The sequence below is a fragment of the Saprolegnia diclina genome (assembly GCF_000281045.1).
Source record: "Saprolegnia diclina VS20 unplaced genomic scaffold supercont1.122, whole genome shotgun sequence".
Lineage (NCBI taxonomy): Eukaryota > Oomycota > Saprolegniomycetes > Saprolegniales > Saprolegniaceae > Saprolegnia > Saprolegnia diclina.
This window is the reverse complement of record NW_008246189.1, coordinates 93,843-115,581: the sequence shown is the minus strand read 5'-3', so window position 1 is coordinate 115,581 and position 21,739 is coordinate 93,843. Positions and strand designations below refer to the sequence as shown.

General features: G+C 58.1%; 11 protein-coding genes across 11 annotated transcripts; 4 read left to right on the top strand and 7 right to left on the bottom strand.

Annotated features, from left to right (window-relative positions):
* Window positions 1-1,201: 1,201 nt before the first annotated feature.
* SDRG_16320 (hypothetical protein) lies at window positions 1,202-1,538 on the top strand (the record flags this gene model as incomplete). Its single annotated transcript, XM_008622524.1, has 2 exons — window positions 1,202-1,230; window positions 1,277-1,538. 2 exons carry the CDS (start codon window positions 1,202-1,204, stop codon window positions 1,536-1,538), a joined length of 291 nt encoding a protein of 96 aa, XP_008620746.1.
* Window positions 1,527-3,728, bottom strand: SDRG_16319 (hypothetical protein). Its single transcript, XM_008622523.1, has 2 exons — window positions 1,713-3,728; window positions 1,527-1,670 (listed from the first exon to the last, which is right to left on the bottom strand). The coding sequence occupies exons 1-2, from the start codon at window positions 3,719-3,721 to the stop codon at window positions 1,559-1,561; spliced, it is 2,121 nt and encodes a 706-aa protein (XP_008620745.1). The 5' UTR covers window positions 3,722-3,728; the 3' UTR covers window positions 1,527-1,558.
* Window positions 3,729-5,003: 1,275 nt separating this feature from the next.
* Window positions 5,004-6,711, bottom strand: SDRG_16318 (hypothetical protein). Its single transcript, XM_008622522.1, has 2 exons — window positions 5,479-6,711; window positions 5,004-5,426 (listed from the first exon to the last, which is right to left on the bottom strand). Exons 1-2 carry the CDS (start codon window positions 6,613-6,615, stop codon window positions 5,094-5,096), a joined length of 1,470 nt encoding a protein of 489 aa, XP_008620744.1. The 5' UTR covers window positions 6,616-6,711; the 3' UTR covers window positions 5,004-5,093.
* A 756-nt stretch (window positions 6,712-7,467) lies between these two features.
* On the top strand, window positions 7,468-7,973 carry SDRG_16317 (hypothetical protein). The gene has a single exon (XM_008622521.1). It carries the CDS (start codon window positions 7,498-7,500, stop codon window positions 7,894-7,896), a length of 399 nt encoding a protein of 132 aa, XP_008620743.1. The 5' UTR covers window positions 7,468-7,497; the 3' UTR covers window positions 7,897-7,973.
* On the bottom strand, window positions 7,870-9,629 carry SDRG_16316 (hypothetical protein). Its single transcript, XM_008622520.1, has 2 exons — window positions 8,482-9,629; window positions 7,870-8,437 (listed from the first exon to the last, which is right to left on the bottom strand). Exons 1-2 carry the CDS (start codon window positions 9,619-9,621, stop codon window positions 8,060-8,062), a joined length of 1,518 nt encoding a protein of 505 aa, XP_008620742.1. The 5' UTR covers window positions 9,622-9,629; the 3' UTR covers window positions 7,870-8,059.
* Window positions 9,630-10,127: 498 nt separating this feature from the next.
* SDRG_16315 (hypothetical protein) lies at window positions 10,128-11,691 on the bottom strand (the record flags this gene model as incomplete). Its single annotated transcript, XM_008622519.1, has 2 exons — window positions 10,514-11,691; window positions 10,128-10,469 (listed from the first exon to the last, which is right to left on the bottom strand). Exons 1-2 carry the CDS (start codon window positions 11,648-11,650, stop codon window positions 10,128-10,130), a joined length of 1,479 nt encoding a protein of 492 aa, XP_008620741.1. The 5' UTR covers window positions 11,651-11,691.
* A 98-nt stretch (window positions 11,692-11,789) lies between these two features.
* SDRG_16314 (hypothetical protein) lies at window positions 11,790-13,559 on the bottom strand. The gene is made up of 2 exons (XM_008622518.1): window positions 12,255-13,559; window positions 11,790-12,209 (listed from the first exon to the last, which is right to left on the bottom strand). The coding sequence occupies exons 1-2, from the start codon at window positions 13,539-13,541 to the stop codon at window positions 11,829-11,831; spliced, it is 1,668 nt and encodes a 555-aa protein (XP_008620740.1). The 5' UTR covers window positions 13,542-13,559; the 3' UTR covers window positions 11,790-11,828.
* A 624-nt stretch (window positions 13,560-14,183) lies between these two features.
* Window positions 14,184-15,814, bottom strand: SDRG_16313 (hypothetical protein). Its single transcript, XM_008622517.1, has 4 exons — window positions 14,948-15,814; window positions 14,589-14,909; window positions 14,501-14,540; window positions 14,184-14,451 (listed from the first exon to the last, which is right to left on the bottom strand). Exons 1-4 carry the CDS (start codon window positions 15,767-15,769, stop codon window positions 14,216-14,218), a joined length of 1,419 nt encoding a protein of 472 aa, XP_008620739.1. The 5' UTR covers window positions 15,770-15,814; the 3' UTR covers window positions 14,184-14,215.
* A 1,204-nt stretch (window positions 15,815-17,018) lies between these two features.
* Window positions 17,019-18,376, top strand: SDRG_16312 (hypothetical protein). The gene is made up of 2 exons (XM_008622516.1): window positions 17,019-17,110; window positions 17,197-18,376. The coding sequence occupies exons 1-2, from the start codon at window positions 17,108-17,110 to the stop codon at window positions 18,199-18,201; spliced, it is 1,008 nt and encodes a 335-aa protein (XP_008620738.1). The 5' UTR covers window positions 17,019-17,107; the 3' UTR covers window positions 18,202-18,376.
* A 399-nt stretch (window positions 18,377-18,775) lies between these two features.
* On the top strand, window positions 18,776-19,697 carry SDRG_16311 (hypothetical protein). Its single transcript, XM_008622515.1, has 3 exons — window positions 18,776-18,941; window positions 18,984-19,145; window positions 19,197-19,697. The coding sequence occupies exons 1-3, from the start codon at window positions 18,881-18,883 to the stop codon at window positions 19,625-19,627; spliced, it is 654 nt and encodes a 217-aa protein (XP_008620737.1). The 5' UTR covers window positions 18,776-18,880; the 3' UTR covers window positions 19,628-19,697.
* Window positions 19,659-21,451, bottom strand: SDRG_16310 (hypothetical protein). Its single transcript, XM_008622514.1, has 4 exons — window positions 21,063-21,451; window positions 20,883-21,015; window positions 20,781-20,829; window positions 19,659-20,729 (listed from the first exon to the last, which is right to left on the bottom strand). Exons 1-4 carry the CDS (start codon window positions 21,422-21,424, stop codon window positions 20,098-20,100), a joined length of 1,176 nt encoding a protein of 391 aa, XP_008620736.1. The 5' UTR covers window positions 21,425-21,451; the 3' UTR covers window positions 19,659-20,097.
* Between the last annotated feature and the right edge of the window lie 288 nt (window positions 21,452-21,739).

Here is a 21,739-nt window from a genome sequence, read left to right as displayed (position 1 = left end):
CTCCTTTTGATTTGGCCTCCGTGTACACTAAATGTCATTTTTATGAAATTATACTTTTGATTTATTCATATTTAATCACCCTGTGACCAAACAAGTCGCAAAATACGATTGCAAACCACCCGTGATTTATTCCGAGCTGTGGGTGGCCTTCAAAAGTACTCGCCGCAATTTTTTATTTTTTTTTCGATTTTTGATGCATTTTTCGTCGTGCATGTTGGCTTCCGCAATTTTTGTAAAACAACTATGGCTGCTACAGACGTATATGACGGAGGGTCGAAACACTTTTACGCTACTAATAGAGGGGGCCGGGAGTGCACTTGACATTACCAGTCGTATAGAGATCTCTCCGTTCAGTCTCTCTCTGCGCTCCATCTCGACGATAAGATAGGGCTTACGCTCGTCGCGTGCAATCTCACGCTGTCGAAGCTCTTATCCGCGTTCATCATCGATACGGGCAAGTTCGGCGCTAGTTGGTGACGGACTGGGCGCAGCATGAAGATAGCGTCGTCCTCTTTAACGAGTCGTCTTGAAGGACGTCAAGAGGGACAATCGCACACGTCGATGGAACGCCGACGCTTACGACACCTGCGGTTTGAACCCATGGGCTACAATCCAAGATCGATTTATGGCCCACCTCAAGTCCCTCACCACGGTGGGCGTGTACGCCTCGATGCTCACAGACATGAAGCCGCTTAGCCTTGACGAGGACTCCACAACGAAAACGTCGATGCAAGAGCTGGCGAGATATTGTGCGTTGCCGAACTGGCTCGTCGAACTATGCATTTGGTTGGTGATTTATTGTGAGCTCCAATATCAGTCCTGGTGAGTTGTTTTGAGGAAAATTGGCTCAAATTGGTGCGAGGGGGTGGTGAGTTGTTGTGCGGTTTACTACGGTAAGCTTACCGGTGTGTTGTACCATATTCACGGTGCACCCATAATTTTCTCGACGTGCCAACGACGCGACGGATGCCTTTACGTACAACCGCGCGAGCAATACAGCAGTTTGCGTGATCGCCTCGAGCATGCTCTGGTAAGTTGACGCTGTCAGCTCCACTTGCTCATCACGTGAACTTGGCTGTATGGGGTGGCTGATGGGGTGTGCTACGTTGGCCAATTGGGAGACAATAAGCCACGATGCATTCGGATTGGCCAAAATTCCTTTATCCGGTATTTCTTGCCAAAACGAAAAAGGCCGTACGCCATGGAGCTCCAAGCTGCGGTCGAGAAGATGTACGTCGGCTACGGTCACCACTCTAGCTTCACGCTGGCATTGTAGCATGTCGGATGAAGCCGTATCCGGTCTGGCGTGGCATGATGCCAAGGGTCTCTTGCTCGCCGTCGACGGCGACCTTGCCCACAGAGGCCACACCGGTCTCGGAGGCTTGGCGGCGACCGCCGACCGCGCAGAGGACCTCGGGCGCGACGCGGACGTCTCGCCAGTCATCCGCATCGAGACCTCCAAGCGCACGCTGCTCGTCCAGCGCCAAGCTGACCGCTCCGTGCTCGCGATCTCGACGCTCAAGACAGACGAGGCGTAAGCGTGGTCGCTCTTTTTCTGTTACGGTAATACGGAGCGATACGCATCGTTAAAGTCGACGCCCGTCATCGTCTTTCCTTGCAGCACCTCGATCATGCGCTTCTCAAACGCCGACGACTCGTCGCGCGCAGACCTAGAATGGATGAGCGCCAAGATGCGATTGGTTGCGACGTACCGGAGCTCGTCCATGACACCACTGAACGCCTTTGCGCGCTGTCTCGAGGTGCTTGCGGCGGTGCTATGCAGCGTGTTGGCGTTCTCTACAGCTGCACGCACGGGCGACGGTACATCAACCAGCGGTGCATCCAAAATGGACGGCGCCGCCTGCTTGGCGTACCACGAGCGCCAGTGACTTCTGGCGAGCGCCGCATAAAACGCACTGTCCGGCGTTGTCGCCATCGTCGTTGTGGGTACCGCAGTCTGCGAACCACTGCCGTTGGCAGCGGGCAACGCACGCACGGCCGACGACCCTGACACTTTGATAAAGTTGGCTTGGCCACGCGAGAGAAACCACGTGCTCAGCGGCGAGCAGTCGATGATCTGGGCCGAGCGAGGCGGTGCCGCAGTGCCAAACGCCGCGCCCCACGTAGTCCGTGCATCTTCGGGCGCTGGCATGGTTGTGGTCATTGCGTAGGTATCGTCGTCGGGTGTGACTGCACATGACGGAGTCGGGCTGCTGGGCTTTGCTGCCGTCTGCTTTTCGGGGGACGCGACGAGGCGCGGAGCATCGTGAACGACCGCAAGCGACTGCACGGGCGACAGTTTCTGTGGGCTGCAAGCTGGGCTCGTCTGGATGCTCGTGTCGTCCGCGGGGCGAGGTGATGCGAGATGTAAGGTCGGAGCGGTCTCAACCGCGGGTTCGCCGTCGTCGCCGCTGGGCAACGCCATGATCGGCGACGTGGCGCACGTGGCGGGACTGCCCATACTGCCTTCCACTTCCATGGCCTCCGTGCTGTAGCCTGCAACTGCATCCACCGACAACGGCGCAGTCCATTGGGGGTCGAGATCGTCCAACTCGTCATCCTCGGAGGCCCAGTCGTTGGTCATGGCGACGCTGCCTTCTGTGACGGTGTCGTCGTCATTGTGGTGCGCCACGTTTTCGATCTCGTCTTGATCTTCGTCGTCGCTGTCGTCGAGCACGATCACGTCGCTGTCGTCGGCATCGCTTGCGTCATCGCCATGTGCCGGGGCATCTGAGGCGCTGTGGTCGATGCTCTCGGCGTGTGGCGAGGACGGAAGCGACAAGATATCGACGGCGTCGTCGCTCATAGAGACCGAAGCATCGTGGCTCTCGAACGCATCCATGATGCTTGCGAGGAGCGAGTGCGCGTTCGTGCCCAATGGGTTTTCATGCGGCGCCAGATCTTCCTCTTCGAGACTTGCAGCGCTCGGCTTGGGGCTCGGCTTGGGGCTTGGCTTGGGGCTTGGCTTGGGGCTTGGCTTGGGGCTTGGATCGCGAGGGACATGCACAGACGACGTCGGAGCAGGTGGTTTTTCCTCGTCGTCGTCGTGGCTCGAGGCGGCATGCGCAGGCTGCTGAGGCAGTCGCTTTTGCTTTTTCGAGAGCCCACTTGTTGACAGCACGACAGTGCTCTTAGATGGGAGGACACCCGTGTCGGACGCAAACCGGCGCTTTCGAGCCTGCGCCAGCGCAAGGGCCGCGGCCTCCTTGGACATTGACACTGTCGCGCTCGCCGCCGCTGTGGTCGCGACTTTGCGCACTTTGGCGGCTGCTGCCGGCATCTTTATCGAGATCACTTTGACCATTGCCGGCTTGACGGGGGCCGCCTTGACAGGAGCCGCCTTGGCTGGGGCACTTGCGGCAAGCGGAATCTTCGCCGCCGTGTCCGCAGCGGCGTTGGGAGAGACAGCCGGTGTGAACACAGCCTTGTTCTTGGCCTTCTTCTTCTTCTTCTTCTTCTTGGCGCCTTCCTCGCCTGGACCGGACGCGATCTCGGCTAGCGGCTTCGTCTCTGTCGCGGGCGCTGGCGGTAGCTTGACGGGCGCGACGACTTGCGCAGCGCTGGGGTTCTTTGGCCCAGCCTTGGCTTTCTTTGCTGGTGGAGCTTGTTCCTTGCCATCAGCGACCTCCTTCAGCCCTTGCTTGGCCGGTGGCGTGTAGAGCGGTACAGCCGCTCGGTTCTTGCGCTTCTTCGCTCGGCTGCCGGTCCGCCCGCCCGCCATCTTGATGGAATATCCGGATATACTACGGTGGTATCCGACAAGTGACTAGAATCACGCAACCTATGTGCCGACATGGCGCTCTCTCGGTGTGACCGCATGCGCGACGTCAAACCACTCTGCTTGGCAGGCATGGATCCCAAAGCCAACCGCCCTTGGTAGCTAGCCGCTGCTGTATACAGCCACACCGTGCGAGCAGACAATGGCCGCCATTGAGAAGAACAAGCTGCGCAGAGCTAGAACGTGTGCTCGATTAGCGCGCCACTGTCGATCGCCATCATATTGGACTCCGTTGGTGCACAACGCACTTCTGGCACATCGAAGGAGCAGCTTGACCGGCTCCACGGGCTTTGTGCAAAGCGTGAGAACATTAGCGACGTTTGGCATGTTGGAATTTCTCTTACTAGTCGTCGCTCATGATTGAGGTACACACGGATTTGCGGACATCGACATACACAACCAGATACACCCGATGCGTTTTCTCTATCACCAAATCAAAACCCATTTGAGCGAGTTACGCGCTGCGCTTCTCTTTAAGCATACTTGTACATAATGTTAGCATGCTCGTGCCGAATGCTGCCTCGACGCAACGTCGAATATCGGCTCTTTTCGTTCCAATCTTTACGAATGATCACAAAACGATTCCTGAAGTATGATTAGCCTTACCCGGACTTGACAGTACGTGAATCGAATGTCCGTTCTTGCCTGTGCCGAAAACAACACCCTCAACGCAAAAAACGTCACTGGGATACCTTGCTATTGATCAATTAATTCGCATTTTTGACCAATCAATCACATCTTCAAAAACGGAATGATGGCTAGTCCACCACGACGCCAGGCGGCGCGTTCACCCCGAACCGCGTCGAAAATGAAATCGCTGAAACTTGGCACAATAGTAGAGGACACTTCGGAGGAAACGAAAAGCCAAGCGACATCGACGTTTGAGGTCTAGAGTTGGAGCTGCGCAGCGTGGAATTTTTATTGGTGGTAATAGCCATAAATAACCACTTTTTACCATATTTATATCCACAGCGCCGACTCCGGGCACAGTGGTCGCGCAAATTGCATTTCGAAATGAAATTGCTCATACTTGGCATAGTGGTAGAAGGTGCTTCGGAGGGCACGAAATGCTATGCTACATCGACAGCTGAGGCCTGCAGCGGGAGCCACACCCCACCAAACATTTATTTGTGTTGTTCGCCATGTTTAACCACATACTGCCAGATTTATGACTGTCACATCCAAACGTCGCTCGAATAACAAATGCTGGCCTCAAGTACGATGCCAAAGAACTGGTGTTTCAAGCACCGGCCAAACTGCATGATGCAAAGGATACTTCGCGCTATACGCACAACTGCCTCACACAACTAAACATTCATTCCTTGGGCGTCACCATAGTGCTAAAATCGGCGTCAATGCTGGCGCGTCTGTTCTGCTCAAGCTCCACCACCAAGCGATCGCCGTCGTCGCGGCCCTTGCTTCGCTCAACGGCCTTCTTGGCCTCTTCAGGCCAGTTGGACTTGTACGTAAAGTAGACGCCGAGGACGGTTGTGACAATGTACCCCACGGACATGCCAACCCAAATACCGAGAAGGCCAAGACCAACGGGAAAGCCAAAGACGTACGCACCGGGAACACCAACGACCCACGCACCAATGAGGAACGAAGACATGATGGGCAGAGTCCGCGCCTGCGCTTGCAGCGTCGCCTACTCGGCAAATAAAATGTGAGAAACCCCATGCGGAGAGAGAGCGACGCACCATCGCGTAGTAGAAGAGGGAGAGGATGATGTAGCCCGCAGCAGCGAGCGTGCTAATGGACGTCATGCTGCTGACGACGGCGTCGTCTGTGGAGAAGATCTTGCCGACATACGAGCGTGCGCACAGCCACGGGATGACGATGAGCACCGAGAGCCCAAAGATACCGTAGAACACCAGGTGGCTCGTGGCTTTGGCTGCCTGGGGCTTGCCCGCGCCGAGGTACATGCCGATGCGCGTCGAGCCGCCGTCGATCATGCCGTAGATGGGTGACGTGAGGAAGAAGATGAGCTCCATCATCGAGTTGCTGGCACCGAGTGCGACCTCGCTCGTCATGGCCGCAAAGATTGACATGGTCTGGAGCTGGAGGTTCTCGACGAGCTGACCGATGACCATGGGGCCGCCGACCTTGAGCATCGGCTTGAGGTAGAGCTGCCGGTTCATAAACGCGCGATCCCAGCTCCACGACGACGCGTGCTGCTTGCGGTACGCAAACATGTAGAGCGCGAACGCGACGAGCCGGCTATAATGCGTGATGGTCATCGCAATCGGAGCGCCAATGAGGCCGTAGCCTGCAAAGCCCGTCGACGCAAGACCAAATACGAGCACAGAGACGAGGCCGACGTTGAGGACGGTGAACGTCACGGCAAAGATCGCTGCGGGCAGCACGTTTTGCATCGACTTGAAGTAGACGCTGAGGACTTGGAAGAGAAGGCGCGGAAGCAGCCACGGCATTGAGTAGTGCGCGTAGTCCTTGGCGTGCACGACTGTCGCGTCCGAGATACCCGCTGCATGGAGGATGTCGCCGCAGAACCACCAGAGAATGGCGATCGGGATGCAGGCGAGCGTGATGCAGAGGCAGTTCATCTGGCAGTAGCGCCCGATGAGCGCGAGGTTCTTGGCGCCAAACGCTTGCGCCGAGAGCGACGCCTGCCCGACGACAAAGCCGGAGGCAAAAATGAGAATGGTGATGTCAAAGATCATTTGTGAGTACGCAACGGCCGTGAGCTGCGCGGCGCCGAGGTGGCCTGCGGCGACGAGGACTGTCATGGACATGCCAAACATGGCGAGGTTCGAAAAGAGGATCGGCGTCGCCAGGCGCGCGAGCGCTTTCACCTCGCTTTTCGCGGAGAAGGGCATACCGGACTAAACGGCTACTGCGAACAGCAATAAGAAAGCTCAAGTGCCAGCCACCTTCGTCTCCGTCTTTTACACAGGCCATCCGTAACGTGCGTGGTAGCTGGGAGAGGTGTAATTTGACGCGCCATCCATCACTGCTTCAGGACCTCCTTCAATTCTTTCTCGTCTGGACGGCCCAGATTCGGTCAATTCGTCGTTACGATGGACCAATCCTGTGGCCTGAAAAGGCTCTAATACATTGATCAAGATTTGAAACGACAAAGTTTAACATGACATCATGTCTTTCTGCATTATCTGGTCGGGTGGTTGCTGTCGCCATGGCGTCGAAAGCCGCAGGTGGCCCGTCTCGCGTCCTGGGAGTGGTGAGCGTGCCCGTGCTTGTGAGCTGTGCTCGCGGATTCTAGGTACACGATTTGATCTTTTCCTTTCTGGGCACGCTGCATGACCAGAAATAGAAGCGAAATACACTGAGCTCGAGTACCGGTACGCAGGCACAAACTTTTTGTACAGTGTAAGATGAGCGCGTCAACACGACAGAAGCAGAGGGATCATACTAAATACCGGTATGACGCACGAATGAAGCTCTACGCACGATTGACATACCAGTTTACATTTCAACTCATGCGAACGCAGTGTTAGGACAGGATTCCACCTTCCCACGAAGGATGCCATCAAGGGATAATATCTCCCTTGGATGCCACCAAGGTTGCAGTTGGTCGACCGGCAAGTGATGTTCGAAGCGCTTCCTCTGCCACGTGATCGAGGTACACCTTCCTACACACCTCTCGATTTATTTTACTACTAGTTCATAATAAAAACAAGGTTAAACATTTTCATTATTTTAAAGTCTCACACGAAGGTAGGGGGACCCCAAAGAAAGTGATGTTCAGACACGCGCTTGGAAATCGACACCGCACTGTGCTGATGCTGCTGCGACGGTTTGAACGGGCCTTCTCGACCCGCGCGCCCAAGCTGCGCGACCTCGTCGTCCTGGCACCTGGTGTAGCTGAGCGTCATGGTCTCGCAGCAGGTGATGTCGCCAAGGTTATCTTGCACGACGTCAAAGATGCGTCGACACCGTACCGACTGCAAATCCCCAACAGCCTCGAGAAGCCTTGGTTCTCCAGCGCCGACATTGTGTTGGCCGATCCCGAAGCTCTGCAGCCTGCGCCCGAGCCGCCAGGAGACCACGAGTGCTGTGGCTCAAGCTGCCCCAACTGCGTTTGGATCCGTCATTGGGCCGAGTGCCAAGAGTGGGAACTCGAGCAAAAAGCCGCGTAAATACAAAATACACACCGTAGAGGGACCTTCCCGATCGCAGCCCATGACTAGCACGTCCCCCCACCTTTGGTTACTGATTTACCTTCGATACTCGGCGCTCGCAACGTCGCATCAAGACGATTCTCGACAAAAGTGGTGATTGCATTTGCCTTCTCCGACGCGACTATGTGGGTCGATGGAGAGACGGCGCGTTACTCGTGGCGTCGCGCGCAAGCGTTGTCGTCGCATCGACGGGGCTGTCGGCGATCCCAGCGTAGCCTTCCTCCAGCGCAGCAGCGCTTGCCGGCTCTAAACTGCTGCATTTGACGGCGCTCCGCTCGACAGCTTTCTTGGCCTCCTCTGGCCAGTCCGATTTGGATGTAAAGTAGACGCCGAGCACCGTCGTGACGATGTAGCCAACAGACATGCCGATCCAGATGCCGAGGAGACCGAGGTTGACGGGGAAATCCAAAACGTACGCCAGTGGCACGCCAACGATCCAAGCGCCGACGAGGAACGAGACCATGATTGGGAGTGTTCGGGCCTGTGCTTGCAGCGTTGCCTACACACATTGATCAACAACTTTGTCTCATCGCGCCGTCAAACCATAGCGTAATAGAAGAGCGACATGATGATGTAGCCCGCGGCGGCCAAGGTGCTGATGGTCGTCATGCTCTGGACGACTGTTTCGTCGGACGAGAAGATGCGCCCGATCGAGGACCGCGCGCAGAGCCACGGCACCACGATGAGGACGCAGATGCCGAAAATACCGTAAAAGACCAAGTGACTCGTGGCGCGCGCGGCGTGTGCCTGGCCAGCGCCCAAGTGCATGGCGATCCGCGTCGCGCCGCCGTCCATCATGCCAAAGATGGGCGACGTGAGAAAGAAGATGAGGTTGAGCATCGAGTTGTTGGCACCGAGGTCGACCTCGCTCGTCATGGCGGCAAACACCGCCATGGTTTGGAGCTGGAGGTTCTCGACGAGCATGCCGAGGGCGAGCGGCCCCCCGACGCGCAGCATCGGCACCAAGTAGAGTCGCGGGCTGAGACCGCGCACCGCCCAGTTCCACGACGAAGCATGGTGCTTCTTGTACCCAAACATGTAAGCAATGTACGCGATCGTGCGGCCATAGTGCGTCAGCGTCAGTGCCAGCGGCGCTCCAACGAGGCCGTAGCCCACAAAGCCCGTCGACGGAAGTCCAAAGACCAAAAGGACAACGAGGCCGGCGTGCAGCACGGTGAACGTCACGGCAAAGATCGCTGCGGGCAGCACGTTTTGCATCGACTTGAAGTAGACGCTGAGGACCTGGAAGATGAGGCGCGGGAAGAGCCACGGCGTCGAGTAGTGAGCGTACTCTCTCGCAAAGCGCACCGTCTCGTCCGAGATGCCACCGGCGCGCAAAAAGTCGCCGGTAAACCACCAGAGGATGCCAATGGGAATGCACGCCAGCGTGATGCAAATGCAGTTCATTTGGCAGTAGCGGCCAACGAGCGGTAGGTTGCCAGCGCCAAAGGCTTGGGCCGACAGCGCTGCTTGCCCCGAAATGAAGCCGGACGCGAAGACGAGAATGGTGATGTCAAAGAGCATTTGGGCGTACGCGACGGCCGTGAGTTGCGCCGACCCGAGGTGCCCCGCCGCCATCAAGACCGCCATCGACATGCCAAACATGGCGAGGTTCGAGAAGAGGATCGGCGTCGCGAGGCGCGCCAGGGCCTTGACCTCGTGCCGGGCCGAGAACTCTGCCATCGTGTGCGAGAAATATGCAATGGGCTTTTTGCTATAGTGTACATTCGTGCATGGACAGAGAACCCGTGAAAGAAAGGCTTGCTGAGCGTTGGTCGTGGTGGACATCGGAATGATCCGTGCTAAGGACACCTCGTGCAAGCGACGCACGATATTCTACCACGCAGTCCAACCCTGGTACCGACAGCACTGGCGCGATCGCAAATAGCTTTGATGGGAATCGATCTCCCCATGTGGGAATGCGTGCGGGCGGTCGTGACACGCGATGTGACTCCTCTCGTCCATGACGTGACCAATGCCCTGAGAGCTATCGTGTCTATGACCCACTCGCACTTTCTCTCGGTGCAGCCGTTGGATCACGGCAAAGTCATCGAATCATTGTGTACTTTGCACGGTTTACGCCTAGAACGAAAAGAATCGCAGTTCGAGTTGAGGACAAATCAAAATGGACGCACCAACCAACCGCGTGCATGACGCCTTTTTCTCTACGTAAAAGAATAGTTGCATTTTCAATCTTCCCAATCGGGCGCGGTGGGCTCGACGGGGCGAGGCTCCTCGAGCACTTTTGTGGCTTCAAAGTCGGCAAGAAACGGCTCGGACTCGTCGCTGTCTTTTGTTTTGCTTCGCGCGACGGCCTTCCGCGCTTCGTCGGGCCAGTTGGACTTGGTCGTATAGTATACGCCGAACGCTGTCGTGACGAGATATCCGAGGCTCATGCCGAGCCACACACCGTAGAGCTGGTGGTGCAGCGGAAATGCAAACACATACGCCATGGGCACACCGACGAGCCAAGCACCGATAAGGAACGAGATCATGATTGGCAGCGTCCGTGCTTGGGCCTGCAGCGTGGTCTAAGGCGCATGCTTATACACAAAAAGGGCCATTCTGAGGGTACCATGGCATAGTAGAAGAGCGAAAGGACGATGTAGCCGCCCGCCGCCAGCGTGTTAATGGTCGTCAGACTGTCGATGATGGCGGGATCGCTCGAAAAGAGCTTGCCAATGATCTTGCGTGCGCACAGCCACGGGATGACGATGAGCACCGAGAGCCCAAAGATACCGTAGAACACCAAGTGGCTCGTGGCTTTAGCGGCCCGGGGCTTGCCCGCGCCGAGGTACATGCCGATGCGCGTCGAACCACCGTCAATAATGCCATAAATCGGCGACGTGAGGAAGAAGATGAGCTCCATCATCGAGTTGTTGGCGCCAAGTGCGACCTCGCTTGTCATGGCGGCAAAGATGGCCATCATCTGAAGCTGGAGGTTCTCGACGAGCATGCCGACGACCATGGGGCCGCCGACCTTGAGCATTGGCGTAAGGTACCGTGGACGGTTCATAAAGGTACGATCCCAGCTCCACGACGAGACGTGGTACTTTTGGTGGCCAAACATGTAGATGGCGTATGCAACGAGGCGGCTGTAGTGCGTGATGGTGAGTGCGATCGGCGCGCCGGCGAGCCCGAATCCGCGAAAGCTCATGTGCGGCAGGCCAAACACAAGAGCGACGACGAGGCCAACGTTAAGCACCGCAAACGCGATGGCAAAGACGGCTGCTGGCATGACGTTCTGCATGGACTTGAAGTAGACGGTGAGCACCTGGAAGACGAGGCGGGGCCACAGCCACGGCGTGGAATAGTGCGCATACTCTCTCGCAAATTCGATTGTCGCGTGCGAAACCCCCGCAAGACGGAGGATGTCGCCAGTGAACCACCAGAGGACTCCGATTGGCAGGCATGCGAGCGTGACGCAGAGGCAGTTCATTTGGCAGTAGCGGCCGATGAGCGCAAAGTTCTTGGCGCCAAACGCTTGTGCCGAGAGCGTCGCCTGGCCTACGACAAAACCGGACGCAAAGACAAGGATCGTAATGTCAAAGAGCATCTCCGCGTAGGCGACGGCCGTGAGCTGCGCAGGGCCGAGGTGGCCCGCGACGACGAGGACCGTTATCGACATGCCAAACGTGGCGAGGTTCGAAAAAAGGATCGGCGTCGCCAGGCGCCATAGCACGCGCATCTCGTTGCGCGCCGAGAATGGCATCGTTGTCGCGAGTCTTCCACTGTGTTCTTATTGTGCCAACCGGCGCGATCTTTTTCGGTTGCATCCGGATCGTTTGCGTGAGTTTGCCTTTGAACGTCGAGATGGACATTAGTGTTCCCACCATTATTATAATACTGTCCACATATATTAGTATATCCTCTATGTTAATCGCGATACTCTACGAGTGTTCGTAGCGCACAATGTTGGGCGTCGGAAAGTCCATGCCCTTGACGCTCTCCTCGATGACGAGCATCGGCAGTCGCGTCTGTGTCGACTTGGGCGCGATCTCGATCACGACAAACTCCGTGTCGTCGCCGCCGCGGGCCTTGCAGCGCGCCGCAGCCTTCTTCGCCTCCTTCTCCCAGTTGGACGTGCACGTAAAGTAGACGCCGAGGATCGTCGTGACCAAGTAGCCGACGGCCATGCCAATCCAAATGCCGAGGAGACCCATCTCGACAGGAAAGCCAAAGATGTATGCGCCGGGGACGCCAACGACCCATGCGCCAATGAGGAACGAGCCCATGATGGGCAGTGTCCGCGCCTGCGCTTGCAGCGTAGCCTAGACAAACCTTCATCAGCACAAGAAGAGGCTCGAAGCGGGTACCATGGCGTAGTAGAAGAGCGACATGATGATGTAGCCAACAGCAGCGAGCGTGCTGATCGACGTCATGGTCGCAATCACATGCGCGTCGGTCGAGAACAAATGCCCGATCACGTTGCGCGCGCAAAACCACGGCACCACGATGCCGATCGAGAGGGTCACGATTCCCGCCAGCACGAGCAGACTCGTGGCTTTGGCGGCTTGGGCGTGGCCTGCGCCGAGGTGCATGCCCATGCGCGTCGAGCCACCGTCGATCATGCCGTAGATCGGCGACGTGAGGAAGAAGATGAGCTCCATCATCGAGTTGTTGGCGCCAAGCGCGACCTCGCTTGTCATGGCGGCAAAGATCGACATGGTCTGGAGCTGCAGCGTCTCGACAAACTGGCCAATGATCATGGGGCCGCCGACCTTGGCCATGGGCACAAAGTACTGCTTGACATTGAGGAACGATCGGTCCCAGCTCCACGACGTGGCGTGCAACTGGCGGTGTTGGAACATGTAAAACGCGAACGAGAGCGTCCGCGCGTAGTGCGTAAAGGTCATGGAGGCGGCCGCACCCGCGAGACCAAAACTGCGGAGCCCGATGGCAGGCACGCCGTGCGCCAAGGCGACACTAAGACCGGCGTTGAGAATGGTGAAGAGGACGGCAAAGACGGCAGCTGGCATAACGTTCTGCATCGACTTGAAGTAGACGCTGAGCACCTGGAAGAGGAGGCGCGGAAGGAGCCACGGCGTCGAGTAGTGGGCGTACTGCGCCGCGTACGCCGCTGTCTCGTGCGAGATACCGGCAAGCCGGAGAATGTCGCCGGCAAACCACCAAAGCGCGCCGATCGGGACGCAGGCGAGCGTGACGCAAAGACAGTTCATTTGGCAGTAGCGACCGATCAAAACGAGGTTCTTGGCGCCGTACGCTTGCGCCGAGAGCGTTGCTTGGCCCACGATGAAGCCGGACGCGAAGATGAGGATCGTAATGTCAAAGAGCATTTGGGCGTACGCGACAGCCGTGAGCTGCGCCGACCCGAGGTGCCCCGCGACCATGAGCATGGTCATCGACATGCCAAACATGGCGAGGTTCGAAAAGAAAATGAACCCGGCCGCGAAGACGAGAATGGTGATGTCAAAGAGCATTTGGGCGTACGCGACGGCCGTGAGTTGCGCCGACCCGAGGTGCCCCGCCGCCATCAAGACCGCCATCGACATGCCAAACATGGCGAGGTTCGAGAAGAGGATCGGCGTCGCGAGGCGCGCAAGGGCCTTGAGCTCGTCGGCGCGCGAGAATGGTTTTTCCATGTTGGTGCAAGCGCAAAAGTGACGGAATGCGCCATTGCCTCAAGCGTGGGACGCACCGAACGTAGGTGCAACCTGGTTTTTTGGCGCCACCAGTTTGACAGCGTACCACCCAAGTCGAATTGCATGAGACACGAGCGCCAAGAGGACCTGCCGAATGCCCGTTTTTTTACGGGGCGCGCTTTGGTCCTTTTGTGCGCTGGTAGCGCCTTGCGCTCGCCACCGAGGTGCGCGTCGGGCGTTCTATGGGTGGCGAAGGCGAGGCGATCGCATCACGATCGGCGACGACGCAGGTGCCAAGATCGGCCCTACACGGTACTCTGTGCACGCAGGATTGGGTGCGTTCACGTCAAGCTAGGACTTTTAACCAATCAGAGGCTGGCATATGGATAGGTCGCGCAGGTTGAAGAGGGTTGTGGCATCTCGCTCTACGTACGAGTCGGCCAGACGGCGATACCTTCTGTGCGCTGCTGGACAGCACCGGTACAGGTCGGCTTCCTCTTCGTTCGACGATAGTCGTACACGAGTAGCTTTGCGCTTGGATGACATTGACGGCGCGGCGACATGCTTGCGCACGACGGTCGGCTGCGACGCTGGCATCTGAGAACGACTTTTCCTTCTCGAAGCATGCACTGCAATAATACATTGGGCCGTCCACGAAGGCTGTTGACCTGTTATTACACGAACTTGGTGGTCTCGGTCGCGGGGTGCTGCTTCCTGGCACTGCGCTCGACGGCCTTGGCCGCTTCCGCCGCCCAGTCGGAGCGCTGCGCATGGTAAAACCCGATTGCTGTCGTCGCAGAGTACCCGAGCGCCATGCCGATCCAGACGCCGAGGAGCCCGAGCTCGAGGTGCACGCCAAGCACGTACGCGGACGGGACGCCGAGGAGCCACGCGCCGCAAATGAACGCCACTACACAACAACGCGCATGGGCCGTGATGACCATGACGACACAACGTACGCATGACGGGCACGGCCTTGGCTTGTGCGCGCAGCGTGGCCTAGCGGACATCGTTGGTGTAGATGGTGGCGCCAACGCAGTAGTGTACCATCGAGTAGTAGAACACGGAGAGCGCCATGTACCCGCCGGCGGCCACGACCGTGATCGTGGCCATCGCTTCGTGCACGGCGGCGTCGTTCGAGTAGACGTGGCCAATCACGTGTCGCGAGAGCATCCACGGCAGCGCGATGACGGCCGACATGCTGAAAATACACGCAAACAATAAGTGGCTCACGTCCTTGGCCTTGGTCGGGTTGCCCGCGCCGAGGTACATGCCCATGCGGTTCACGCCCGCGTCCGTGAGGCCGTAGATGGGCGACGTGAGGAAGAAGACGAGCTGCATGGTCGCGTTGTGCGCATCCAGCGAGATCTAAATTTGTTGTGAAAAAACACACAAGCTCGGACTACCTCGCTGCACATGGACGCAAAGAACGCCATGGTCTGAAACTGTGCGTTCTCAAAGGCTTGGCCGAGCATGAGCGGGACGCCGATGGCCACGAGCGTCTTGATGTAGCGCGCGTCGAGAAAGTCCCAGCTCCAGCTCCACGCATGCCGGTGGTACCCGCGGAGGTGCGTCATGTACGTCAGAAAGCCCAGAAGCCGCAGCGACTGCGTCACGACCATCGCGAGCGGGCATCCGACAAAGCCGAGGCCGGCCATGCCAAAGCCTCCGTGCACGAAGAAGACGCTCAGCAGCGCATTGAAGAGCACTGCTGTGAGCGAGCAAACCGCAGAGGGCAAGACGATCTGCTGCGCTTGGAAAAAGACGGTCGCGGCCTGAAACATGAGCCGCGGCCAAAGCCAGAGGATCGAGATGCGTGTGTAGAGGCGCGCGAGCTCAATGCTTTTCGGGTCGACGCCACGGACGATGTAGAGTGCGTCGGCGCAGACCCACCAGATGCACGCGATCGGGACGCAGGCAAACGTCAAGCAGAGGCAGGTCGTTTGCGTGTAGCGCCCGATGAGCGCAAAGTTCTTGGCGCCAAACGCCTGCGACGCGAGCGCGTCGAGGCCCTTGTTGAAGCCTTGCGTGAAGATGATCAAGGTGAAGTCGAGCACGAGCTGCGCGTACGCGACCGCCGTGAACTCGGTGGTGCCAAGGTGCCCGGCGACAATGAGCTCCGTCATCGAGAGTGCGAAGAAGCTCATGAGCGACACGAAGATCGGCAGCGCGAGCCGCAGCAGCGGCGTGATCTCGTCGCGCAGACTCGTTGACCAGAATCGGCCCATGCTGCAGCTGATTGTACACTACGACCGCGAGCAACCGAACTGTCACGCTTGGGCGAGACGACCCGCAATCGACCTTGCATCATGTATACCATACAAAATGCAAGATGGGACGTCGGCGACGTTCCGCAGTTGGGGCAGAATCGAGCGCAGTGCAAGTGGTGACACGATGCACCGCGCCAAATCCCTAGCTGCATGTGACTTTAGCTTGAACGGCCAGCGCGGTAAGATCGCCGGGCTGCATGTCTATGGTCGCTTGCGGTGCCGAGCATTGACGGGGCGTGGACACCGTTACTGTCGATAGGTTGATACCCCGCCTTGATATTTACATCGTCACGACGAGTGAGCAGCAAGGTGCTTGCGGACCTGCGAGGTTTTATTACGGCATGGTGCATGGGGCATGAGGACTCAGGCTTTGCCTCGTTGCACGAATGAAGCAAGAACCATGTCATTTGGCAGGCGTAGTGAGGTCTGCCATGGCCGCCGGCCAAGGGTTACCGGTGTGCACTTGCGGCTCGTACGGTAGTACGTGCACAACCCTAGTTGCACGCAGATGCTAGACCACAGGCCTCGCTGGAGCCCATTCTAAAGTTATTTGTTCAACTGCCGCGCAAAGCTGATCCTAACATACATGCCTGCCATTCCTCAATCTTGGATTTTATGCGAGGAGCTCTTCCTGCATTGAAGTTATCGAGTTGCAATGTTGGGCGAAAAGCTGGAGCTGCACTTTTCGAGGTTGAGGGGCACGTTGTCGGATCCCACTGTCTCTACTTCAACAGCTAACAGCGTGCTGCTTGCATCGTTCAGTGTTTGCTGCAGTAGATCGCTGCGGTAGGCGTCATTGCGAGATCGAACGCAAGCCACCGCCACGTGCCATGCAGAGAGCTCTCGGCGTAGTACGAGTACCCAGAACTGCAAGTAGCAACCTTCTGCCTTTCTCTGCGGTTGAAGTCGCGCCAGTCAATTGCTACGGTTATCATCACATACGTTTAGAGAGGTTTTGCACCCAGGAAAAAGAACCCGCAATGCCCGTTTCCACTAACGCATGAACGCCCAACGCCGGTCACGCGCGTGCCTGCATCGAGAACGGTCTTGTAGTGTGATGTGCACGGAGTGGGCTATCATGGCCACTGGGTGGGGCGCCAAACACACGTGGCAGCGTGCGGCGTCGAACGTGGCATGTATGTATTGTGAGAGGTTTTGGATCGCGCCGGTTCGGATTGGTCGAATTTCAGCCAATGGAAGGCGGCACGTCGGCTCGGCGGTTGGTGGTGGGGAAGTGAGAGCTGGCCTCGGGATATCGTTGGCCGTAGTTTCACTCAGGAAATTCCACCTACTACCATGGTAAGCAGGCTCGTCGCCGACGGTGGCCGCTGAGGGGGCCACCGGCGCCAGCGTGTGAATGGGCATTGACGGCGTCATGGGCGTAGGCTTCCAAGAACATCTTCTCGTACCTCGACTCTGACGACGAAGACTCGAAGAAGGTGCAGGCGCCCCCGGCCCCCGTCGCCGCTGAGAAGCCCAAGACGGTCAAGCCCCGCAAGGAAGGCGAGAACAAGAAGCCCGAGGGCGCCAAGGGCGGCCGCGGTGCTGGCCGTGACGGCGGCCGTGGCGGCCGTGGCGAGCGTGGTGAGCGCAAGCCCCGCGCCGATGGCGAGCGCAAGCCGCGTGCTGATGGCGAGCGCAAGCCCCGCGTCGAGGGTGAGCGCAAGCCCCGCACCGACCGCCCGGAAGGCTCGACCGGCACCAACCTCCGCAACGAACGCGAACGCGGTGAGCGCCCGGACCGCTCGCACGCCCACCAGGGTGAGCGCGGCGACCGCCCGAAGCGCTCGTTCGACCGCCGCAGCGGCACGGGCCGTGGCAAGGAAGTCTCCAAGTCGGGTGGCGGTGGCCACAACTGGGGCAACGAGGCCGACAAGTCGGAGCAGGCTGCCGAGGCCGAGATCCAGGAGGGTGTCGTCGCTGACGAGGCCGTCGAGGAAGTCGCCGAGGTCGTTGTCGAGGAAGAGGAGAAGACCTTGACGCTCGACGAATACCTCGCCCAGAAGAAGCAGGCCCGCTCGTCGAACGAGCTCTTCGGCGAAGTCGAGATCCGCGCCGTCGCGAACGAGTTCTCGGACGCTGCCCTCCTCACCAAGGACGGCAAGACCCCCGACTTCATCGAGTCGTCGTACGAGAAGGTTTTCACCAAGAAGACTTCGGGCCGCAAGAAGACGCTCCTCACGGACGTCGGCTTTTCCGTCGCCCCTGTCTCGGCCCCCCGCGAGGAACGTGAGGGTGGCCGTGGCGGCCGTGGTGGCCGTGGTGCCCCCCGCGAGGGTGGCCGTGGCGCCGGCCGTGACGGTGGCCGTGGCCGTGGTGCCGCCGCTGCCCCCAAGAAGTCGTCGAAGGCCCCCAACGTCGCCGACACGAACGCTTTCCCTTCCCTCTAAGCGCCCACTCGGTGCGAGGAGATGCCCAAGCAGAGCGGTCAGTAGGTGACGGGAAGAGGAACGCCTTTGCTTGGAAGATGTTTGATGATAAGTGCAAGGCCTAGTCTGATAGATTAGCATTAGGCGGCGCATTTATTATAATATCTATTTGCGTAAATGGAAGCCGCGTTCCCCATCTCGCGCCTTGTACTCTGCAGCGTTGACGCGGGCTGGCAAGCAATGCAGGCACCACCCGAGATTCGCCGCTGCCATCAAAAACGAGCAAGTCGGTCGTCTCGAGCCGGGTTAGGGTAGTTTGGTTACGGCGCCGGTCCCATCAACCGCACGCTTGAAAGACTGCAACACTCACCGTTGCACTTGGTATGCGTGTGCCTTTCGCTTGGTAAGCGTGTGGATTATTACATGCGCGACGTTCATCGTTGATCGCTCACCTTGACCGCTTGCGTCATGAAAACGGTCCCAGACCCTAGTCCTACGCGTACATTCTCATAATTGTCTCTTTCCGCGGAGACTGCCCGCAGAAGCCCAGGTTATTTCGGCGCAATCGAGACACATTTGACAAAAGGATGACGCCGAGCGATAGATCGAGCAATCGACGCCGATGTAGGGACACCAAGGGAACGCCCTGTGGCCGTGTGGCTGCCATTTTTCAATTGTACCGCGGCGCCTCGAATTGAATATGCCAAAGCTAACGGTCGGCGTTCTCCTCTTTGACGGCTACACCATCCTGGACGTTGCTGGTGCGTCATTTTGCAGCGTTGTCGCCGTGACACTGCGTCTAGGACCATTGCAGCTCTTCGACATGCTGCCGGACCTGTTTGATACCGTCACGATCTCTCAGGAGGCGGGCACGATCTGGACCAACCCGCCGATGGCTGGCACGCCCATGGTGGCTTCGCACAGCTTCGAGTCGGCGCCGCGTGTCGACATCCTCTTGCTCCCTGGTAAGCCTACAAACTGTTTTGAGCTCGACTTTGAATGGCTCTTGCGTGTAGGGGGCCTCGGCACGGACGTGTTTGCCAAAGATCCTGCGTACCTCGCTTTTGTCCGCGCCCGGGCGGCATCCGCAACGTATGTTTTGAGCGTTTGTACGGGCTCGAGCTTTCTCGCAGCGTCTGGGCTTCTCGACGGGAAGCGCGCGACGACGAACAAGCTCGCCTTCCAGCACATCCAGAGTTTTGGCTCGAGCGCCATCCAGTGGGTCAAGCAAGCGCGGTGGGTCGTTGACGGCAACATTTGGACGAGCTCTGGCGTCACGGCGGGCATTGACATGGCGGCGGCGTTCTTGACGGCCGTGGTTGGCATCGAAAGAGTCCAGCCGATCCTGGAGCTCATCGAGTATGTGCCCAGCACAAACGAGTCGCACGATCCATTCTCGTACCTCACCGAGCATGACCACTGGGCGGCGATCAACAAGGCGCCGTAATCCTCAAGCACCACGACGGCAGAAGTTTGCGCCGCATCAAATGAATACATCGATCTATCTAGTTACGCTATACTGTACTGTGTTTGTGTTTGGGACACAAGCCGAGTCTTCCGGGGACGCTTGACAATAGTGATTCAAAGATGAGCGGTGTCAAGCCTGTTGCAATGTCATGCGGCTCAACCCCGAGACTGAATCGGACGATTCGCCATGCCGCGGAGGTCGGCCAACGCCATAGTTTGGATTCGGATGTGAAAAGATGTCGATGGCGCAAGGCGCGGCCTGGACAAATAAAGTTGTGGTGATTGAGCCACCAGACAGAGGTCTCGGACATTGCTTGGCCAGCTAGCTCGACCAATGGTTTGTTAAAGTGGGTCGACGATCCGTACTAGCACACGTTTTTGAATAAAAAACAACAACTCTATGCGCGACTCGAACGACGAACCGCGGACAAACACGCTTTCAGATACCAATTACGCGTCGAGGAGAAGCTCGGGTAACACGAGGCGGCCGTCTGCACTCGTGCCGAGCGAAAACTCGGCGTACGTCGCTTCTTTTGTCACTTGGTCGACGTAGGCGCCCGGTCCGTGTGGCACGCCGCGGCGCCAGCTACCGTGGAAGAGGCGGTCGTCGCTGGACCAGACGCCGATACCATGCGGCCGGTCGTGGGTCCATTCGCCTTGGTACACTTCGCCGTCGATCCATTGGTACTTGCCAAACCCGTGCCGGGCGCCGTGCTCAAAGTGGCCCTCGTAAACGGCGCCGGACGCATACGTGCGTCGACCGTACCCGTGGTACACGCCGCGGGCAAACGCGCCGTCGTAGCGCCCTTCCGCGTACTTGACCTCGCCGCGCCCATGCATCTTGCTCGCTGCCATCTCGCCTTGGTACACATCTCCGTTCGCCCAATGGTAGGTGCCGAGGCCGGCGAGGACGCTTCCGACAAACGACCCAATATACGAGTCGCCGTTCCGAAAGAGCTTGCGACCGACGCCCGTGAAGCGCCCGTCGTGCCAAACAGAGGAAACATGGTCGTGACCCGCGAGGACGTCGCCGCTGGCCGATGTGAGCACGCCGGAGGCGACTGCGCCTTTGGTCCACTCGCCTAGTGCCGTCGAAATAAGCCGACAATAAATGATTGGGAATGGGCTCCAACCTTCGAACGTGTCGCCGTTGGCTGCGATCAAGATGCCCGGCCCGTGCATCTGGCGAGCATTTCATCAGCAGACCAAGCGTCAGAGATAGTTGCTCATCGCACCCGTCCGTTGTAGAACTCACCGACAAATTTGTCGCCGTTGCTCCAGAGGTACGTGCCTCGGCCATGGCGCTTGTCCTTGTAGTACATACCCTCGTGGCGGTCACCCGTGCGCGAGAAGATACGCGTGCCAAAGCTACAAACTCCATGTGTGCGATCGACAAATTAGGTTTTATACAGTACCCGTGCATCCGGTCGTCCTTCCAGGTGCCCTCGAGCACATCGCCGTCGTGCGCTTCAAACGTGCCTTTGCCGTGACGCTGTGGCGGGCTAGAGCCAGGAAGCACTTGGCCGCGGTACGAACTAGCGTCGGCATACGCGATCTTGACCACGCCGGCCTTGGCTTCGGTGGCGAGCACCACCAAGTGGCATTGCCGCCTCCGGACTTTGGCCTCGGACGCAAGGCTCATGGCCTGCATTTCGTGCGCGAGCTCGCCACGCGGCCGCCGCAAAGCGCTTGGCTTGGTCGGGCTCGCCTGCTGTACCTCACTGCACGAGGCTTCCTTGGCGAGCGTGTTGTGGCGACCGGCCTTGGCGCGGGGCATGGCCAACAAGACCAGTCACTAGTGTTGCTCCAAATGATGGTTACGCCTTGTTGCGATTAAATCAGACTATTTTAATTCAGAAATTGCAATTAGGCATACATTTAGCAGTATGAAAAGTTTTAAAAGAAAGGAGGCGCCGTATTTTATTGCACCCCAAATCTTGACAATCGAAAATTAGACCATCATTCCATGTTCGGATAATGAGGCGATATCCGGCATCCGCGGTGTTGTCGCCGAACTTGCCTCGAGTTTTCCTCGGTTCAAGCAGTTCCGGATCCCGCTTTTCCTGCCAATCGGGACAGAAGAATCGCTGTT

What these genes read in the sequence shown, in the direction of transcription:
- SDRG_16314 (XM_008622518.1), bottom strand. Translation starts at nt 13,541, where the DNA reads ATGGAAAAACCATTCTCGCGCGCCGACGAGCTCAAGGCCCTTGCGCGC. An exon ending in CGCTCTTCTACTACGCCATG is followed by an intron (nt 12,210 to 12,254) that starts GTACCCGCTTCG and finishes AGGTTTGTCTAG; the next exon opens with GCTACGCTGCAAGCGCAGGC.
- SDRG_16313 (XM_008622517.1), bottom strand. Translation starts at nt 15,769, where the DNA reads ATGGGCCGATTCTGGTCAACGAGTCTGCGCGACGAGATCACGCCGCTG. An exon ending in TTGCGTCCATGTGCAGCGAG is followed by an intron (nt 14,910 to 14,947) that starts GTAGTCCGAGCT and finishes CAACAAATTTAG; the next exon opens with ATCTCGCTGGATGCGCACAA. An exon ending in CAAGGCCGTGCCCGTCATGC is followed by an intron (nt 14,452 to 14,500) that starts GTACGTTGTGTC and finishes GTTGTTGTGTAG; the next exon opens with TGGCGTTCATTTGCGGCGCG.
- SDRG_16318 (XM_008622522.1), bottom strand. Translation starts at nt 6,615, where the DNA reads ATGCCCTTCTCCGCGAAAAGCGAGGTGAAAGCGCTCGCGCGCCTGGCG. An exon ending in CCCTCTTCTACTACGCGATG is followed by an intron (nt 5,427 to 5,478) that starts GTGCGTCGCTCT and finishes TTTGCCGAGTAG; the next exon opens with GCGACGCTGCAAGCGCAGGC.
- SDRG_16311 (XM_008622515.1), top strand. Translation starts at nt 18,881, where the DNA reads ATGCCAAAGCTAACGGTCGGCGTTCTCCTCTTTGACGGCTACACCATC. An exon ending in CACCATCCTGGACGTTGCTG is followed by an intron (nt 18,942 to 18,983) that starts GTGCGTCATTTT and finishes CACTGCGTCTAG; the next exon opens with GACCATTGCAGCTCTTCGAC. An exon ending in CGACATCCTCTTGCTCCCTG is followed by an intron (nt 19,146 to 19,196) that starts GTAAGCCTACAA and finishes TCTTGCGTGTAG; the next exon opens with GGGGCCTCGGCACGGACGTG.
- SDRG_16316 (XM_008622520.1), bottom strand. Translation starts at nt 9,621, where the DNA reads ATGGCAGAGTTCTCGGCCCGGCACGAGGTCAAGGCCCTGGCGCGCCTC. An exon ending in CGCTCTTCTATTACGCTATG is followed by an intron (nt 8,438 to 8,481) that starts GTTTGACGGCGC and finishes CAATGTGTGTAG; the next exon opens with GCAACGCTGCAAGCACAGGC.
- SDRG_16319 (XM_008622523.1), bottom strand. Translation starts at nt 3,721, where the DNA reads ATGGCGGGCGGGCGGACCGGCAGCCGAGCGAAGAAGCGCAAGAACCGA. An exon ending in GGTGTCATGGACGAGCTCCG is followed by an intron (nt 1,671 to 1,712) that starts GTACGTCGCAAC and finishes CATCCATTCTAG; the next exon opens with GTCTGCGCGCGACGAGTCGT.
- SDRG_16310 (XM_008622514.1), bottom strand. Translation starts at nt 21,424, where the DNA reads ATGCCCCGCGCCAAGGCCGGTCGCCACAACACGCTCGCCAAGGAAGCC. An exon ending in AAGGACGACCGGATGCACGG is followed by an intron (nt 21,016 to 21,062) that starts GTACTGTATAAA and finishes TGGAGTTTGTAG; the next exon opens with CTTTGGCACGCGTATCTTCT. An exon ending in GTGAGTTCTACAACGGACGG is followed by an intron (nt 20,830 to 20,882) that starts GTGCGATGAGCA and finishes AATGCTCGCCAG; the next exon opens with ATGCACGGGCCGGGCATCTT.
- SDRG_16317 (XM_008622521.1), top strand. Translation starts at nt 7,498, where the DNA reads ATGTTCAGACACGCGCTTGGAAATCGACACCGCACTGTGCTGATGCTG.